At 45.7% G+C, this 20,285-nt stretch overlaps 1 protein-coding gene across 2 annotated transcripts in view; it reads left to right on the top strand.

Annotated features, from left to right (window-relative positions):
• Window positions 1-20,285, top strand: part of SPIN1 (spindlin 1) — a 76,776-nt gene that overhangs the window by 28,947 nt on the left and 27,544 nt on the right. For both annotated transcript variants that reach the window (XM_047831505.1, XM_047831506.1), the window contains exon 2: window positions 8,210-8,419. In XM_047831505.1, the coding sequence (XP_047687461.1) occupies window positions 8,368-8,419 (52 nt within the window). In that variant the 5' untranslated portion in view covers window positions 8,210-8,367. The remainder of the gene's footprint in view (window positions 1-8,209; window positions 8,420-20,285) is intronic.

Here is a 20,285-nt window from a genome sequence, read left to right as displayed (position 1 = left end):
CTCAGCTCAGTTTTGGGAGCGTAGATGTTCCAGTCAGATGGCACTTCTCAGCCTGGAGTCCTGCCATCCCCCAGTTCCTGAGAGCGATTCATGATCCTGGCTCCCGGCACCCTTGGCTCCCGGCCCCTCCTCCCCTTGCTGGTCCAAGGTAGCCCTCCGGCTCTGGTCTTCGGCTCCTTGCCTTGCAAAGCTGTCAGCCTTACAGCTGCCCCTCGACACTCGGCAGTTGCTCTCAGGGACCCAGGCTGTCCCGGATGTGGGGTTTCCCTCCCTAGACCCTGTTTCTGCGTGCTGCTGTCCAGTCCTTTATGCTTTTGAACATGGGCTCCGTGTGTGTGTGTGTGTGTGTGTGTGTGTGTGTGTGTGTGTGTGTTCAGGCTGTTGTCATGGAAATCTTGAGCCATACACAGAAGTTAAGAAAACAGCGGAAGAGAACCCTGTCTCTTGGGCGCTACTCCAGTGACCACTTCCTGGCTTCTGGTATGTCCACATGTTCCAGGCTTCTCGTAGACTTCCTACACCTGACCTGGAAGCGGCCCTGGTTCCTCATCGTTCTCGTTGGGGTATCTAGATCTCTGTGATTTTCTAGCTTTCAGGAGAATGTTCTCGGTGACTAGTCCCTCCCCACCAGGACCTGTTCATTCTCTCTACACTACCTGCGCATGGCCTTTAAGAGATTCAGAGGTGCCCCATGCCCATGGTTTATACAGGGGTGGTTGTGCTGTGGGCCTCTTGGCAGTCCGCTGCAGCCTGTGGATACCTTCTGGTAGCATTTCTGAATACGGTAAATAAAGTAGAGGGTATCGCAGTAGAAATCAGTGATATTTAAGTGGTTATAAAACTGTGAAAACAAATTTAACAGTCAGGTAAAATTTTTTATTTTAGGATACTTGAATGATGGCTTTTGATGCTCTTCAAAAAATAATTGAAGGTGGTCTTTGACATGTCTTCCTTCATGTATCGATCAGCAGATCATCGGAGAGCAGTGTAGACCTGTGTGTCCCTGCAGCACAGCCTGGTGCAGCAGCTGCGCAGGTGAGGTCAGACGGCACAGGCGAGGCGCTGCCCTCACTGCGGCCCCCAGCCCCCTGTGGCTCTGACCAGCCAGGTACAAATTTGGGGGTTCCCACCGCCCGCTTTGGTGAGTCACTGCAACATCTTGAAGAATTCAGGCGAGCGCCGTGCAGGCATCCTTCTTCTCACTGAGTGTCCCTTCCTCGTGTCGGGCAGATACTGTGTTCTTACAAATCGAGGTCCTTCGTCTCCCTGAGTGTCCGTCCCTTCCTCGTGTCGGGCAGATACTGTGTTCTTACAAATCGAGGGCTTGTGGCGGCTCTGCTGAGTGAGCACCGCCATATTTGCTCACTTCTTGTCTCTGTGTCCTCTTTTGGTGATTCTTGCAGTATTTCAGAGTTTTTCTTTGTGTTTGTTATGGTGATCTGTGTTCAGTGATTCTGACTTGCTGAAAGCTCAGATGATGGTTAGCCGTTTTTTGGCAATAAACTTTAAGTGGAGGTATTGTTTTTTTAGATATAATGCTGTTGCGTACTTAGCGGACTACAGTATAGTGTGAACGTAGCATTTTTATGCGCTGGGGAACAAAAGAGTTCTTTGACTTCTGGTTGTCTGGATGGAATTTGCAGGATCTCCCAAGGTGTGCCTCTACTCCTGATTACAGTTCTGTTAGATCCAAATCGGGACCAGCCTTAACTAGAAACCCACAGGGTGAGGTCTGGGAGGATCTGAATGGGCAGCTTGGAGTTCTCTTGGGTGGAGTCAGGAGCATCGCCTACTGTGCCACTGGTTGTGAAACTGTTCACGGGGTTGGAGCACTGCTGACCAGGGAGTCCAGCTCTGCGTCCCGAGTTTTATTGGGGTTCCTTTAAGTAAGCATGGTTGACGGATCGTTGGCCATCAGGTTGAATTCGACACCTAGCCTCTGTCCCCGGAGTTGGGCTGCCATCATGGGATCGGAGCTCAGTCCTGTAGTGACATGGTTGGTCTTTCTGGTGTGACCAAACCCATTCTCAGTCACCTTGTTTGCATGAGTGATCAAGGGGTCACCATGAATCACAGAGACTGCAGAACCTTCAGGGATTTAAATGTATGTTTGTTTTAGAGAAAGAGAGCAATAGCGTGTGCAAGTGCTTGAGCAGGGGAATGGATGAGAGAGAGAGAGAGAGGGAGAGGGAGAGAGAGAGAGAGAGAGAGAGAGAATTCCAAACAGGCTCTGCACTGTCAGCACAGAGCCTGACACAGGCTCAATCCCACAAACCGTGAGATCATGACTTGAGCTGAAACCAAGAGTCAGACGCTCAACCGACTGAGCCCCCTAGGCGCCCTGAGAAGCTCCAGGGATTCAGAGGAAGACTCCCTGGAATTCGGACCAGGGCTGGCTTGGCTCTTTGTCTTGCAGTGTTACTGGTTCTGTTTTCACAGTTGGAGGAGCGCTGACCCGGCGGCCGGTCTGCTCTGGTCCGGTCCGGTCTGGTCTGGTCTACGGCAGCCATGTGGCATAATTTAAAGTGTTGATGAGCTTACAAGCTACTTTGAGATCTGCAGCACGTGCCGTGGGATGGACAGACAGCGTCCTGCTGAGGAAGTCCTGGGTTCTGGTCACACTGTGTTCGTCACACACATTCAGGGTGGACTGAGGTGCTTTCAGGTGAAGGTTAGCAAAATGAAGACCGACATTTCCCCCGTCCAGATTCATGACACCTGTGCATTTGTCTGTGCTTCAGAGGTCCCCGGATTGGAATGTGGTGTTTGGGTGTGTAGTGATTTAGGCCATTCGTTTTGCCTATGTTGAAATGTGAGAGTTTGGGGCTCTGGAGGCCTTCAGATATCCCTCAGTGTTCTAGCCAAATGTTGGGTGATTCACGGTGGCTTTATTCACTTTGAGCCTTCTATTTTAATCTTGAGGTTTGAGTCAGGGGGACAGACAGCCTGCACTAGAGGCCTCTATAATGTTGTTTAGTGCCATGCATTGGACTATCTAGTAAATTCTAGGAAGTAGATTTCCAGTCAACCTAGGAAGGTTCTGAGTTGTACTCCACTGGGTTTCTTTCCATATTTACAAAGTCTAAAACTAAAACCGCTGGTCCTTTTTCTGTCTTAACATTCTACTGCGAAAATTTCTGGGCATATAGTAAACTTGACCGAGCTTGAACATTAATCTGTTTTTAAAAATCACATTTTAGGGGCGCCTGGGTGGCGCAGTCGGTTAAGCGTCCGACTTCAGCCAGGTCACGATCTCGCGGTCCGTGAGTTCGAGCCCCGCGTCGGGCTCTGGGCTGATGGCTCAGAGCCTGGAGCCTGTTTCCGATTCTGTGTCTCCCTCTCTCTCTGCCCCTCCCCCGTTCATGCTCTGTCTCTCTCTGTCCCAAAAATAAAAAATAAAAAAAAAAAAGTTGAAAAAAAAAATAAAAATCACATTTTAGAAAGTAAGTTACAGACCTTTGAGCACGTACAGTAAACCTGTGTTGTCGCCAGTTCCAAACTTGGCTTTTCGCTTCCCTCTACTGTTCTTTTCCCCAGACTTTTTAAGTGAAATTTTCTAGACACAGAAGAGTTGAAACTGTAGCTGCGTTATGTCGTATGCACACCCTTCTTTGAGGCCCATTCGCTGTGTTGCTGCACTAACATTTTTTGTGGAGCCATTTGAGAGCTTGCAGTAAATTGCAGACGTGACGCTTACGATAGGAATATTTTTCCTTGTAACTATATTGTAAGTAAGAAAATTACTTCATTTCTTTTTTCAGGAATAGAATTTAGTGATTCATCACTTACATAAAAGTGTTCATCCCAACCAGTGTCCCCCTTAATGCCCCTCACCTCTTTAGCCCATCCCCCCACCCAACACCCTGACAGCAACCCTGTTTGTTCTCTTTAAGACTCTTTAAGAGTCTGTTATGGTTTGTCTCCCTTTCTGTTTTTATCTTATTTTTTGTTTTGAAAATAATTTCTCCTTTAATATTTAGACTCTTCAGAATTTAGTGGTATATCATTTTTCACATAAATATTTGTGGTAATACACACTCCTCCTGTCTGTGTTGAGCCATTTGTAACAACCTCTTTAAGACCGCTGTATTTTGGCCACTAGTGCTCCCGTTTGCTTCTCCAGTAGTGGTCCAGGTGTTGGGACCAACATCTTTGCTTAGTTTTGGAGATGTATTTCTTTTTTTATAAATAGCACTGTTGGGTGGTAGCAGCTGGCAGCAAATAGTTTGATAACTTAATTTCTATTATATGTTTATTACTAACTATACCTGAAATGTGGAAACAGTCATTTCTTACCGTTTTTGGAAATAGGATATAGTGTCGTTGATTTTTGTGGTGTTTTCTCTTCCTTTATGGAAACCGTCTATATGTTTATTGTTAAAGTAGGAGGTTTATCTTAGCAGCGCCCCTTGCAGTCCGAATGACCGTGAGCCAAGCTACTTTAACTTCATGCTGCAGTTTTTAAGTTTCTAGAGTAGTGTGGTCACTGTGTGTGCCTCTTTGGGGTTGTGAGGCATCTGGGCAGGTGCACGCACAGCAGTGTGTTATCCGCGGTGTGTATCCTGGGACATTTATTTTTCTGTGAAACCGTTTGTGAGAATTGTGTGGTACCCTTTATGATTATTACAGAAGGAGAATTTTGAGTTTCAAACCTAATTAATGGCACATTTTATTTATTAACAAATTTTTTTTTAATGTTTATTGTTAAGAGAGAGACACAGAGTGCGAGCGGGTAGGAGCAGAGAGAGAGAGAGAGGTTGACACAGAATCTGAAGCAGTCTCCAGGCTCCGAGCTGTCAGCAAAGAGCCCGACGTGGGGCTCCCAACTCACAGGCTGTGAGATCATGACCTGAGCTGACCCTTAACTAAGTCACCCAGTTGCCCCCTAATGGCACATTTTAAAGATTGTTTAGCAAAATTGCAAGACTGGAGAGTTGGCTGTATTTAGTAGAGATGGATTTGGCAAAAGAAAATCCAGGATTTTGTCTTCCCCAACTTTTTATTAAGAAAATTTTCAAATTAAATAAAAGTTCAAAGAGTAACATTAGCATGCCTGTCAGATTCAGAAATTTGTAGTTTGCTGTTTTCACTTTATCCTATGTATATTTCATTTTCTTTTCCTGAAGTATTTGTAATTCCCTTGCAGATATTATAGCTGTCTGCCTCCAAAAATCTCAGCACGCATTTTCTGAGGGTGACTGTGCTCGAGTGCTCCCGCAGTATCACTGGTGTGTGCTCCCACGGTGTCCTCCACCGCGCCCTAAGAGTCCTGTTTACATTTCTCCACTTGCCCTAAGTGTCCTGTACAGCTTTCCCTTCCAGACCGTGTCCTCGGGGTTCACATCTCTGGCTGGAAGAGTCCATGGACGTTTCGGAGGGTCTGGCCTGCTTGTCTTGCGGGCACTTGAGTGTGGCTCCCGTGTCACCTGTTTACTGTAAACTGGAGATTGGTCTGGAGGCTGGGAGGTGTGCCTGTTTGCGTGGCCCCTGCAGGGATGTCCTTCCCCGCCGGTCTTCACCCCGCAGTGCCAACATCTGCCAGGCCTCTCCAAACCTAGCACCGCCTTTTCTCTGTCTTTTGACAGCATTTTCTGTAAGTACTTGCAAGAAACTTTGATAATTCCCAGTCTCCTAGAAATAATGAGATTTTTCTGTCTCAGCAGGTAAAGTTTTTAAAAAAAAGTTTATCTGCAATTTGTCTTCCTTACTAAATTAATCACGTTAGAGTAACATAATAAGGTAAAGGTGGTATGTTTAAAAGTTTTTTTTTTTTTTTCCCCCAATAAGTTTTGCCCTTTCCAGTCAAGAGTGAGATATTGTTTTAGGAAAGTCTTTTGAAGCATCATACGGTGAGTGTGGAGACAGCACAGTGTTCGTGCGAGTGAGAGCTCAAGAGTGTGCCTCTCTTGCTTGGGCTCTCTGTTTCTGGATAAGATTAGGCAGTTGGAATATTAACTGCAACTCAGAAATGGGAGAGGACTTTGATCTAAAGTCTTGCTTTCTTATGTTCAGAAAGCTCCCTGTGTAGCCTTCCCCCACCCCGCGGCTGTGCCTTGCACGTTTTAGAGGAGTGACGCTCATCCTGGGGACCGCAGCGGGGACTGGTACCAGGAGAAGCTTGGACGTGCCCGTGAGGAGGGCGCACTTGGAACAGGAGCGGGCTTGGTCTCCCATGTTGCGGAACCAGTGTAATGCACCGGGCTCCGACCTGCTGATGTGTGCACGGTACAGCGTTCCCCGGTCTTCGAAGTGATTTTGTGAAGAGCAGCAGGGGTCCGGTGCTCTCCATTTGGGAAACGGTACATCGGGTGAGGGGGGAGCAGATGGGGCAGAAGGGAGCAGGGGGCGCCAGTCAGGGTCAGGTGGTGGCGGGAGCAGTCCTCTCTGGTGTGTGGGGGGCGTCCCCCTAGCAGGTGGCCACTTGCCCACCCAGGCGGGGACTGTCGTTGGATGCTCACTCCAGGTAGGAGATTATAAGTTTGTTGGCCTTGCCTGATGGCTTACGATGTGGGCACCGTAGGAGGGGGCTGGGTCAGGGTTTGCCAGGAGAGTGAGTGACAAGACAAGAAGAGAAAGAAAACGGAGGAAGGCAGGGGAGGAGCTGTCGTGGATGTCCCAGGAATCAGAGTAGTGAGGAGGGCACTTAGTCCCCGAGGAAGGCCGTGGACAGTGGCACGGTGGTGAGGCCACGGAGGGAGGGAATGGTGGCAGCCGGGAAGCGTGGGTGGGCATGTCCGTGTGACGGAAGGGGACGATCGAAGGTGGTTGAGGATGTTGTGGTTCTTGGTGATGAGAAGGTGGGGGCTGTGACCCTGGAGGCGTGGGGGCTGAGGGGCAGCTGTTTTGAAGCGATGATGTCCAAGACCTGAGGGGTGAGCTGCAGAATCCTTGTTGCCGAGCACGGAAGAGGAGAGTGGGCCCCGGGTCCCCGGGTGGCTGGAGGACCGGCTAGCAGGGGCTTCAGCCCCGTGGGCTGCATTCGGCCTCCTGGGCTGCATTGGGCCTCCTGGAGGTGGGCGGGGTTCTGCAGGGCGGGGCTGTCACGTGACAGTTGCCAAGGGAGCCGGTGCTGCGGGCGCTGAATGAGGTCTGGGAGCAAGGCTGAGCGGCTGAGAGTGGACTCTGGGAGACGGGTGGTAGCCACTTGTCGGGCACCCTTGGGCGGCGAGGCGGGCAGAGCCTGGAACCTTAGAGGGAAGAGCCTCGTCCAGAGACGGGTGCTGTGTCCTCGCTGTGTGTGCCACCTCTGTCCTTCTGAGCCCCACACAGTGAGCACAGCCTGCAGGGTCCCCCAGTGAATTAATTCTCAGATCCTGTCATTTTTGAGTCTGTCTTCCTCGAATAATGAGAAAGCTTTATATTAGTTAAGAATTTTTAGCAGTAAAACGGACTCTTCTCCACCAATTAGGCTTTTTAATTTTATTCCATTCTGTTGCATTTTTGTCTCTAGAAAATGAATTCAGCGTGGTCTTCAGTTAAACCTGTGAACACAGGGCTGTGGTTGTGCGCGTGAGGACTGAATACGCGAGAGCCGAAAGCAGTCCTGTGCGTCCGTGCAGTTTGCAGTAGATGCTCTCGTGGTCTGGAGAATGCGTGTCCCCACACGAGTTTCGTGCAGACTGACCCTGCGCCGGAGTCACATTTGGTTTGCAGGATAAGCTGCTTCCCTAAGATGGTTTGACTGTCGCACGGGTGCAGAATTTGCTGGTCCCTTCCTCTGGTTTCTGGAAGCCTGAGGGGCCTAAAGGGCACCGCCGGCTTGTTGGCTGTTCTCTTGCCCCGGCGGCCGGCCTGCTGACCTGGTGCCCAGCTGTGCTTCGGACCTGAACTTGACTCCTGTGCTGCCCCTGCTCCGGCTGTCCTGGCGCCCTTCCTCCCTGTGACCGCCACCCCCTCACCACCTCTGTGGGCTCGGTCTTTGTGTCCCGTTGAGGAGACGGGCCATAGCAGTGTCTGTGGTCACTGACGCCCTAGCGTCCGCCTTTTACTGATCCTGGCAGCAAGGGGGTGTCGGGGTAGGGTGAGGGGCAGGTGCACCCTCCGCCGCCTCCTCCGTGTCCTCGGCTCGCGGGTCTGAGGAAAGAAATCAGGCTGGTCGCTTCTGGGCGGGACACTTCATAGCTGACGTCGTGTTTAAAATTTTACGTCAGCTGGCGGCTCGCTTGTGTGGATGCTCTAGTAACGAACTATTACTTCGCTGTTTTTACAGAGTCCTTATGTTCACACATGTCTCTGCTGAACTTGTAAAAGAGGCACTTGGATGATGGACTGAAAGGAACGTTGAGAGTCCGGGAAAAGTTTCAAATCGGAGAGCTTTCAATTTTCACCCTAGTCCGGCAGCTGTGCTGCTCACGTACATACAGATGAATGAAGACCCCATTCGGGAAGACACCTGGCCAGCGGTCCAGAGCGGATGCAGGTAGGCGGGGCGGCCCAGCGTTCTCCGGTCAGCGTGCCACCGTGGGACCTGCGCGGATGCGTCCGCACGGCTCCGAGGGTTGGCTGTTCTTCCCGCCCCGTGACGGCCAGTGTTTCGTACACCTACGTGTGGAAAAACAGGTTCCTTGTTTGAAAGGCAGGGACGAAGCTAGTAGTTTTCTCCGCGGTCTTTCGCCTCCCGCAGGTTGGACCTCCAGCAGATTCGCCAAGTGAAGCGTAAATACCTGCTTAATGGGGTTGTAATCAGGAGAGGATTTGTCATTTCTTTTTGAAGAAAGAAGTGAAAGGGGTTTGACTAGAGGAGTAGGAGGTTTAGGGTGTTTATAGTAGTTTTGATGAAAAAAGCTTTTGTATGTTGATTTGGAAGAACTTTATTGGAATGAAAGGGATGGAAATGAAAGAGATATTTAATGGAAATTACTTCCTACTTTGGTGGCCCGCAGTTCGTGCAAGTAGAACAGAAGGTTAGACTTTGCGTGATTTTTACCCTCCCCAGAAACCAGGATGATACAGGGCGCGCTGTGAAATAGTTAAGTCCTGCTTTGGACCTGAGCTCTTCTCCATGCCAGAAATAAATCTGTCGTAACATTTTAAGATTCTTTGATGAGTGAATCTGAGAATCATGCTAGCAAAACTAATAAACCTACAGAATGGTTGCTGTTTGATTTAGAACTGTTCCTTGTTTTTATTAACTATAGTGTTTGGAATTCCTTTGTAGAAGAGCCACCGGGATTCACATTTTTAAGTACCCCTCTTCTTTTATTTTCGTTTCTCATTTGTGAAGATAATATGGATTCCGGTGTTCGGCATCTGTCTCTACTTTGGGCCGAGATGACAGACTGAAGTGTCAGCCATCTGCCGGTGTGTTGTTCAGATCCGGGCCCTCACGGCCGCGTAGACACAGGTGCACGTCGCGTCTTCTCGAGCCTTGGTTCTTACTGCCTAAGCAGGGGTGTGTTGTGGTGTGTACCTGCGGAGGTTCTGAGGACGAATAAATGAGCTCGTGTGTCGGGGCGCAGTTGGGTGCCCGGCACACTATAGCTGTTCTGTGGAAAAGCATTGTTATTGTTGATCATGGTGTTTACAAGAAAATATTTTTATTTTAATTGCGAGAGTTGTTGTCAGGTGTTTTGTTGATCAGTGAAACCTCCCGTGTTTCTGCCGTTTGAAACAGTAATTCATTTTCCAGAGTTCTTTTTATGCACACCATTCCAAATTCAGCACTCCTGTCTTCTTCCTTGATTTTGAAGTCTTTGTCAGGTGGGAGAGCAGATTACAGCGGTGGGTCGCGGGGTGGGCCACGTGGTGTAAGTGCCCGAGGGATCTAAACCGAGAGAGGCTCTTGCTCTTAAGAGACAGATTGTTAATCCTAGCCAGTACTTTGATCTTGTGTTTTTCTTATTCCTTGGCAGTTTTAAGAGTGTGTGGTATAGGCTGAAGACAGAGTGGGTACTCTGTTCCAGGTGGCCCATTAGATACGTTAACATGAGACCGTGGAGTCTCTTACTGTTCCCAGCTCTTGTGTGGTGGTGTTCGATTCTGGAAAATTGCCGATCCCTCGATCAGTATTGTTTATAAAATTGTCTTCAACCGTTCTTCCCATTAACATAGACCAAGGCTCTGTTGCTTTTAAACTCCTATGTCAGTTATGAATGTGCCCATTTACAAATAAAGAAAATTCACCCAAAAGGGGGGGTTCTCTTTCTCCTGCAGCAGGAAACCCAGGTAGGCCTTCCAGGGTCGGTACGGTGGCTCAGCTGTGACCATAGGCTGCTGCCATCTCAGAGCTTACAGCTGAGAACCTCACCGGGTAGGGCCTTTCTCCTCCTCTGTGGGCCTCTAGGGAGCTGGACTAACCCGAAGGCCCCCAGAACAAGTGTCCCCAGAGAAACCGGCACAGCTGCAGGGCTCTCCTGGTGAGGCCTGGAACTTTGGTGTGCACACTGGCTGACTTCTGCATTGCATTCCTGGAGGCCTTCCTGGGGGCGGACCCAGGTTCAAGAGAGGGAGCCAGTACTGTGCTTGATGGGGGGAGGGGCTGCGGGGGGGAGGAATCTGAGGTCATGCCTTAAAATCCCCACAGCAGTAAATAGATCAGTAGGCGGTTCCCAGTTCGGGGATCTATGTTTGACAGAGCGTGGGTGATCAATAACAATTTGGAAGTTGAATATTTGTGTGCTCTTTATGTATCTAGTTCAACATATTAGGGATTTCTTTTTTTTTTTTTTTTTAATGTTTATTTTTGAGAGAGAGAGACAGACTGAACATAAGCAGGAGAGGGGCAGAGAGAGAGGGAGACACAGAATCTGAAGCAGGCTCCAGGCTCCCAGCGGTCAGCACAGAGCCCGACGCGGGGCTCGAACTCATGAGCCATGAGATCATGACCTGAGTCGAAGTCAGACACTTAACTGGCTGTGCCACCCAGGCGCCCCAGAGATTTCTATTTTAAAGTAACTTAGGTTTATCTGTGTAATTCTGTTGGAATTTAATTGGTTACTAAAGTAGTAATTTATGTACACCTAATGACATTGGACAGCGAGTCCTATTATGTACTGTACTGTTACATATATATAATTATATATATACATACTATACTATTTTTCATGTGTTTTTTCCCCCCTAAAGTCAGGCTCCATTTTTTTACTGGTTTATCCAAGGTTTCCGTTTTTCTCCTTTGTGACATAGTTTAATCATACTGATAGGTACAGGGAATGGTAATGATACATAGCCATGTACATAATGCTCAGATTTATTTAGCAACTGCTTTTGCTCTGTTTAATTAAAATAATTTTAAAACTTTGATTTTACTTTTATCCAGTTGATGAAAATTCATTGTTGAAAATGTCAAGTAGTGCCAAAGACTTCTAACAAAAAACAGGCCCTCTATTCCTTCTGATATTTACCTTAAGTGTTCGTTAATACTATGCGGAAACAAATTTCTCTGGATTCTGACAGTGCTGAACCAAGTAAGGCAGTGCGATGACTTTTTTTTTTTTTGGTACATTTTATTTTCCCTGGAATTTAGCCATTTCTTAATTTTTTCATATTTGCTTAAATTTGTTTGCACTTGGTCTCTCAAACCATCCAACAGCTTTATAAAACTCCGTGTACTGTGCCACGTGGCCAGTGCCACACATGGCGCATCTGTCCGTGGATCCCCAGGGACTCTTCTCGCACTTTCAGCTCTGTTGTCGTCTGAGCCATGGCCTCTAGCTGCTGGTGGCCTGTCGTCCTTGGAACTTCATTTTCATCTCTGTAGCAGGATCCTCCTTGTTTGTGCTCGCTGTGCCTCCAGTGTTGGTGTGTGCTTTTGCCTAGGAAGAGGCTGTGTGGCCTCAAGCAGCCTTCGGAGTAGACTGCGAACGAGTTGGTGGTTCAAGTGGCAGGTGGAACGTGTCGTTTATTCATACTCTCGACTTGTCTGCATGTATGAAATTGTCTCTGATACGGTTTTCCAAAAGTGCACCTAGAAGATGAGGTTCTTTCTGAGACCCTGCATCAACATTGTCTTCATGCTGCCCCCGTGCTGGCGGAGCCCAGGATTCTAGGTGGAGGTCACTTGTCATTCAGAATTCTCCAGGCATTGCTCCGTCTCTGGCCTTCCAGATCTCAGTGCTGCCATTGGGAAGTTGGATGCTGTTTCCAAACCTGTCTACGTGTCCAGTGGTCTTTGCCTCTCCTCTGGAAACTTCTGGACTGCTGCTTTATGTGCTATGACCTGTACTTCAGTGAATGTCCAGTTGGGTCTTTTTCACTTGGTGACATTTTCAGTCGGTCCCCCCATGGGGGTTCAAAGATCCTTCCGATGGTACCCATCCTCTCTCTCTGGCTGTATGCAGCTTGGATGTTTTGCTTCTCAGGTTGACCTTTTTTTCCCTAAACTTTGCCAATTATTCATTCCCATTTTTTCATTCTTAGGAAGTTACTGACTTTATTTCCCAGCCTTTTAAAAAGATTTCAGTAAGGGGCGCCTGGATGGCTCAGTCGGTTAAGTGTCTGACTTTGGCTCAGGTCGTGATGTCGCGTTCATGGGTTTGAGGTCCACGTTGGGCTCTGTGCTGACAGCTCGGAGCCTGGAGCCTGCTTCGGATTCTGTGTCTCCCTCTCTCTCTGCCCCTTCTCCACTCGCACTCTGTCTCCCTCTGTCTCAAAAATAAAAATAAACATTAAAAAAAAAAGATTTCAGTAAGCATTTTAAATTTCTAGGAGCTCTTTTTTGTTCCGTTTGCTATTTCATAGATGCAGGTAGCTTATACTTCTGAGGGTATAAATTGCATTTTTTAAAAAGTATATTTTTTAAAGTTTATTTATTTGAGAGAGAGAGCACGCATGCACAAGCGAGCAGGGGAAGGGCAGAGAGAGGGAGAGAAAGAATCCAAGCGGGCTTTGTGCTGTCATTGTGGAGCCTGACATGGGGCTCAAACCCACGAATCATGAGATCATGACCTGAGCCAAAATCAAGAGTTGGTCACTCAACTGACTGAGCTATCCAGGTGCTCAATAAATTGCATTTTTAAGAAGACTTTCTTGGGGGCACCTGGGTGGCTCAGTCGGTTAAGCATCCAACTTCATTCAGCTCAGGTCATGATCTCTGTCTCTCTCTCTCTCTCAAAAATAAAAATTAAAAGAAAAACTTTAAAATGACTTTCTTGAACTAGCTTGGCCTGTTAGGAATGTCTTTGTGTTGATTTGCTTTTTAGTCTGTTTCGCCTGGAAGTTTTCCTTAAATCTCTTAAGATCCGAGGTGGATCCTCTAGCAAGGCACAGAAAAGTTGTTTGGAAGCTGCTTGGGTAAGGGAAGTGCTCTCTCTTGAGCTTCTCACTTTTGCTCAGCAGCAGGGACAGGGTCTCCTTGACAGCCTCCCAGGAAGATCTCACAAGAGGCAGAGCTCCCACAGGGAGGAATGAGTGAGGTGGCAGGGCTGGGGGCCCTCAGTGTGGTGTGGACGAGATTGGTGAGGGTTCCTAATTTGAACAGGTTGCTGGAACAGACATGGGTCTTTGTCTTTGGGAAATCTGGGTCCGCACAAAGCTGACCGCTGGTTACAGGCACATCTTGGAGGCGTTGGAGGTTCTGTTCCAGACCATGATAACGCGGGTGTCCCCGCAAAAGAAGTCAGATGAATGTTTTGGTTTCCCAGTGCATATAAATGTTATGTTTGCACTGTGCAATAGTCTGTTAAGTGTGCACTATGTCTGAACAATGCACCATAGTGTAATCAAAAATGAGTTTATTGGGGCGCCTGGGTGGCGCAGTCGGTTAAGCGTCCGACTTCAGTCAGGTCACGATCTCATGGTCCGTGAGTTCAAGCCCCGCGTCAGGCTCTGGGCTGATGGCTCGGAGCCTGGAGCCTGTTTCCGATTCTGTGTCTCCCTCTCTCTCTGCCCCTCCCCCGTTCATGCTCTGTCTCTCTCTGTCCCAAAAATAAATAAAAAACGTTGAAAAAAAAATTAAAAAAAAAAAAAAAAGAGTTTATTGCTAAAATCTGCTGACCATCAACTGAGCTTTCAGCGAGTCAGAAGCACTGATTCCCCGATCACTGTCACAAATATAAAAATAATGAGAAGGCTTGAAATATTGTGAAAATTACCAGAATGTGACAGGGAGACATGAAGTGAGCAAATGCCGTAGACAAAATGACGCTGATAGGCTTGCTTGACACAGGGTTGCCTTCGGTTTGTTAAAAAACGGAGCATCTGCAAGGACACTACCACTACAGCAAAGCGTGATAAAGGAGGTGTGAGTGTTTTGGAAGATGGGTCCCAATGAGCTTCTGCTAGAACAGTTTGAGTGTATGTGGTTTTGTTACCCGTCACGGTTTAGTCCAGTTTAAGTAACTTCTGTGAGTCACAGAAGAGTTAATTTTGTAAATTATGGCTCTACGTCTTTTCACATTTCAATCAGCAAATAGATGCAGCACCTAGTAAAGGGTCTCGTTCTGTTTTCTGTTGGAAAATCTGTGATCCTCAGGTGAGTGACGCCACCCACTTCCAGTGACAAACTGCCATCGGCACCCAGTGACTATAAACATGCCTACCTGCTCCTCTGTCACTCTTCCGCTGAGCAGCGTGCGGTGACCACCCCTTCGCAGCGCGTAGCGCGCCTACTCCCCACTCGTCACAGCTCAATAGTACCTTGTATTCATTTATGCTTAGTTATTTGGACATTTAGGTTGTTTCCACTCTTCTGTATTAGAAATGATGATACTGCAGTGAATAGGCTTGTCTGTTTTGCCAGTGTGTCATCACTGGGATAGGTTTTTAGGAGAGCTGAATTAGATCTTACATGCCTACGTGATTCTGTGAGGTGTTCATGGGCTTTGTACCATTGTGCCTTCTTACCAGCAAGCGGTGTGGAAGCGTGTCTCTCTCCCCCATCTTGCTTCTGTAGTGTGTTGTCAGCTTATGAATCTTTGTTCATCAGATGGGTGACAAAGGAGTCTGTAGTTTCATGTGTGAGGCCTCTTTGGCCTGCCTTTTTCTGTTCTTATCTCCAATTTTCTTCTACCTTTAGAAGCTCTTTTATTTTTAAAAAAAATTTTTTAATGTTTATTTATCGAGAGAGAGAGAGAGACTGAACATGAGTGGGGGAAGGGCAGAGAGAAAGGGAGGCAGAGAATCCCAAGCAGGCTCTAGGCTCTGAGCTGTCAGCACAGAGCCTGATGTGGGGATTGAACCCACAAACTCTGAGATCATGACCGTAGCTGAAGTCGGACGCTCAACCAACTGAGCCACCCAGGCACCCCTCGAAGCTCTTTTAAAGTTGGAGTTACTAGCAAGTTACACTTGCTGCTGTGTGGTGCCAGCTTCTGGGAGACCACTCTCCTTAAGTCCCTGGCCTCTTACTCCTGTCTGCATGGGTCTCATCCTGTATCACAGATGTCATGCTGGACTTAAACATCTCTGGTTTCTCGGATCCTGTGTGTTTATGATGCTTTTCTGTCTTGTTTTCTGGAGAGTATTCTCCAGTTACTTCCAGAGATTTGTGGGAGGTGTAACTTTTGAGCCCATACATGAATGTAAATGTCTATACCCTCAATTGGTAATTTAGCTCGGTATGGAATTCAGGGTTCAAAGTCATTTTACTTCAGCACTGCAGGTATTGTTTGCTGTTTAGCTCAGTGTTAATGATGGAAGAATAAGTCTAGTACCTCTTTTTTTAAAAAGTCGTTTTTAAAAAGAACTTTGCAAAAGGACTTCTCTTTTTTTCTAAGTTTTTTTTTTGTTTTTGTTTTTTTTTTTTTTTTTGAGAGAGAGAGAGAGCACGTGTGCACAAGCAGAGGAGGGAGGAGCAGAGAGGAGAGACAGAATCTCAAGCAGGCTCCGTACCATCAGCACAGAACCCCACACGGGGTTTCAACTCACAAACTGTGATATGACCTCAGCTGAGATCAAGAGTCAGATGCTCAACCAACTGCGCCACCCAGGAATCCCAGGACTTTATTTTGCATAAAGTAGTTTTAAGTTCGAGGCAAAGTTGATCAGAATGTACATTTCTTGTGCATCTCTGGTCCCCTGCCCCTCAACGTCCCCTACTAGCCACATCCCCCACCAGATAGTACACTTGTTACATTGGCATGCCCACATTTACATGTTATGATTGCTCAGAGTCCATTGTTATTTGAGCTTCACTCTTGGTGCTGTACGTTCTGTGGGTTTTGACAGATGTATTCAGATCCACCATTCTCGTATCATTCAGGGTATTTTTATTCCCTGAAAATCCCCTATTCTCCAACTATTCATTCCTTTTTCCCCCAACCCTTAGCAGTCACTGCCTTTTATTGTATCCATAGTTTTGCCTTTCTTAGAATGTCATAGAGTTGGAATCTTACGTAGCTTTTTCACATTGGCTTCTTTCATTTAGCAGTATGCACTTAAGGTTCCTTCTGTCTTTTCATGGCTTGATAGCTTATTATTACTGAATAACATTCTATTTGTTGACACGCCATGGTTTATTTATCCAGTCACCCACTATAGGACATTTTGGTTGTTTCCAAGTTTGAGCATCATAGAATGAAGGTGCTATAAACATCCGTGTGCCCAGGTTTTTGTGTGGACATGTTTCCAGCTTCTTAGGGTAAATACCAAGGACCATAATTGCTGGATCATATGGTTAAGAGTATGGTTAATTTTGTAAGAAACCACTGAACTGTCTTTCAAAATGGTGACACCAATTTGCATTCCCACCAGCCATGAATTAGAGTTCCTATTGCTTCACATCCTCTCCAGTGGTTGGTGTTGTCAGTGTTCTGGATTTCGGCCATTCTGATAGGTGTGTCGTGGTGTCTCCTTGTTTTTAGTTTGCATTTTCTGGATGACATATGATGTGTAGAGCATCTTTTTGTATGTGTTTTGCCATCTCTACATATATCATCTTTGGTGTTAAGGTGTTTGGCCCATGTTTTAATCAGGTTGTTTTTTGTCGAATTTTAAGAGTTCTTGTTATATTTTGGTTAACAAGTCCTTCAGATATGTTTTCTTCCAGGTGTTTTCTTCTTCTGGCATGTCTTCTCATTTTCTTGGTAGTGTCTCTCATAGAGCAGAAATTTTTAATTTCAATGAAGTACAGCTTATCAGTTAACTTCTTTCACGGATTATGCTGTTGGTGTAGTATCTAAAAAGTCATCAACATAACCAAGGTCATCTGGATTTTTCCCTGTGTTGTATTTTAGGAGTTTTATAGTTTTTCACTTTACATTTAGGTCTGTGATCCATTTTGAGTTAATTTTTGTGAAGGATGTAAAGTCTCTGTCCAAATCCGTTTTTTTGTAGGTGGATGTCTATTTATTCCAGTACCATTTGTTAAAAAAACTGTATTTTCTCCATTGTATTGCCTTTGCTCTTTTGTCAAAGATCAGTTAACTATATGTGGGTCTTTTTCAGGGTTCTTTATTTGTTCTATTTGTCCATTTTTAAAGAGTCAGTACCACATTGTCCTGATGAGTGTAGCTTTACAGGATGTCTTAAAGTTGGGTAGTGTCAGTTCTCCAACTTTGTTCTCCTCCTTCAGTATTGTGTTGGCTGTGCTGGATCTTTTGCTTCTCCCTATAAACTTTAGAACCAGTTCATTGATATCCACAAGATAACTCATTAGGATTTGGATTGGGATTGCACTAAATCCATAGTTCAAATTGGGAAGAACTGACATCTTGACAATACTGAGTCTTCCTGTCTATGAACATGGAATATCTCTCCATTTAGGTATCTCTCCATTTAGATTTCTTTCATCAGTTTTGTACTTGTCATGTAGATTTTGTATATGGGGTCTGTAGTGATGTCTCCTTTTTGATTTCTCATGTTAGTGATTTATGCCTTCTCTCTTTCTTGTTAGTTATCCTGGCTAGAGATTTATCAATTTTGGTATTTTCAAACAATGATCTTTTGATTTCATTGGTTTTTCTCTGTTGATGTCTTGTTTAAAATATTACTGATTTCTGTTCTTTTATAACCTCTTTTATTTTACATTTAATATGGTTTCCTATTATAATTTCCTAAGGTGTAAGCTTAGATTTTTAATTTTAAATCTTTCCTCTTTTCCCATACATGCATTCAGTGCTGTAGATTTCTCTGTAAGCATTGCTTTCCTTGTATCCTACAAATTTTGCAAAATGTATTTTGCTTTTTATTTAGTTCCAAATATTTTTAAATTTGTGTTGTGATTTTTTTCTTTGAACAGTGTATTTAGAAGTGTGTTGCTTAATCTCTGAGTGTTTGGGAATTTTCCAGCTATTTTTCTGTTATTGAATCTAGTTTGATTTTATCGTGGTTTGCGAGCAGTTGCAGGATTTGTTTGTTTATTTATTAGCTTTTTCAAAATTTATTTTTGAGAGACAGAGAATGAGCAGGAGAGGTGAAGAGAGAGGAGACACAGAATCTGAAGCAGGCTCCAGGCTCTGAGCTGTCAGCACAGAGCCTGACGCGGGGCTCGAACCCACGAACCATGAGATCATGACCTGAGCCGAAGTTGGATGCTTAACTGACTGAGCCACCCAGGCGCCCCTGTTCCTTTAATTTTAAGATGTATTTTATGCCAGAATGTTGTCTTGGTGAATGCTTCTGGGACCTTGTAAAGAATTTGTATTCTGCTGTTGTTGGATGAAGTGGTCTATTGATGTCAGTTATATCCAGTTGATCAGTGGTGGTGTTGGGTTTGACTGTGCACTCAGTGATTTTCTGCCTGTTGGACCTGTCCATTTCTGATAGAGGGTTATTGAAGTGTCCCACTGTGTAGTTGTACAATGTTGGCCTCCCTTGATTTGATATTCTGTTGTGAGGTACATACATGTTAAGGATTGTTCTCTTCTTAGAGGATTAATTGCTTTATAATAATGTATCTCTTAAAAATTTTTTTAACATATTTATTAATTTTTTGAGAGACAGACAGAACGTGAGCAGGGGAAGGGCAGAGGGAGAGAGGGAGACACAGAATCCTAAGCAGGCTCCAGGCTGTGAGCTATCAGCACAGAGCCCAACGCAGGGCTCGAACCGATGAGCAGTGAGATCATGACCTGAGCTGAAGTCGGACGTTTAACCGATTGAGCCACCCAGGCGCCCCATCATAATCTATCTCTTTATCCCTGATGACTTCCCTTGCTCTGGAATCTGACTGAAATTAATGTAGCTACTCTCGCTTCTTTTGATCAGTGTTAGCATGGTATATATTCTTCCTTCCCACTATTTTTAATGTAAGTATATATCCTTAAAGTGGATTTCTTGTGAGAAGTGTACAATATGGTCTTTTATTTTGATCCACTATGACAGACTTGGTCTTCTAATTGGTGTACTTAGATCATTGACATTTAAGGTGATTATTGGACTAATACCTGCTATATTTGTTACTATTTTCTATTCATTGCCCTTGTTCTTTTGCTTTAAGAGACTGCCCTAGAGTCTGCAGGATCCATTTACAGCTAATCCAGTTCACTTATGCGTGAGCTATAATCATCTAATACATTGTTAATATTCTGGAAAAATGTTACCATTTCTGTTCAGAAAGATGGTCTCTAATGATCTTTATGTAGATTCGAGTTTTTCAACTCATTTTCTTCTCTCTGAAGAATTTCTTTCAACATTTCTTGAAGTGCAGGTCTTCTGGAAACAAATTCTCTTAACTTCTGTTTGTTTGAGCAAGTCTGTTTCTTCTTTACTCTTGAAGGTTAGCAGAATACAAAATTCTGGGTTTTTAGTTTTCTCTCAGCACTTACATACTTCACTCCTTTCTGCTGCCGTGCTTCCCGAGGAGAAGGCGGATGCAATTGCTCTTTGCTGCTTCTCCATCCATAAGGCGTGTCTTCCTCTGGCTGCTTTCAGGAGTTTGTCTTTGCCCTGGATTTGCGCTGTGACTATGATACGCTTATATGCGGTGTTCGGGCATTTATCCTGCTTGGCGTTCTCTGAACTTCCTGCGTCTCTGGTTTAGCGTCTGACGTTAATCTGGGGAAATCCTCAGTCATTATTGCTTTGACTGTTTTCTTCTGTTCCTCCGTCTCCATCTTTTCTTCCTGACATTCCCCTTGTACATGTTACTTCTTTGTAGTCGCCCCACGGTCCTTGGCTATTCTGATTTGTTTTTTCCTGTCCTTTGCTCTGCTTTTCAGGTTTGGACCTTTCTGTTGGCATGTCCTGCGGCTCAGAGACTCTTTTCTCAGCCGTGTCTGGGGCTCACTGGATTAACGTCTGCTCTGTTTCTTACTGTGCCCTGTTCCTTGCCCTGTGTTTTCTTCTACTGTCTCTCCCACTTTTCCCTGCTTTTTGTAGTTTGGATTGCACTTTCTCCATCACGAGTCCCTCATACACATTCTTCATTTCTCTTCTGGTGTTTTGACCTCTGCCGTCTTTTTTTCCCC

This window comes from Prionailurus viverrinus, chromosome D4, assembly GCF_022837055.1.
Source record: "Prionailurus viverrinus isolate Anna chromosome D4, UM_Priviv_1.0, whole genome shotgun sequence".
In the NCBI taxonomy this organism is placed as follows: domain Eukaryota; kingdom Metazoa; phylum Chordata; class Mammalia; order Carnivora; family Felidae; genus Prionailurus; species Prionailurus viverrinus.
Note: the sequence above shows the minus strand (reverse complement) of the source record. Positions and strands in the feature narration are given on the sequence as shown.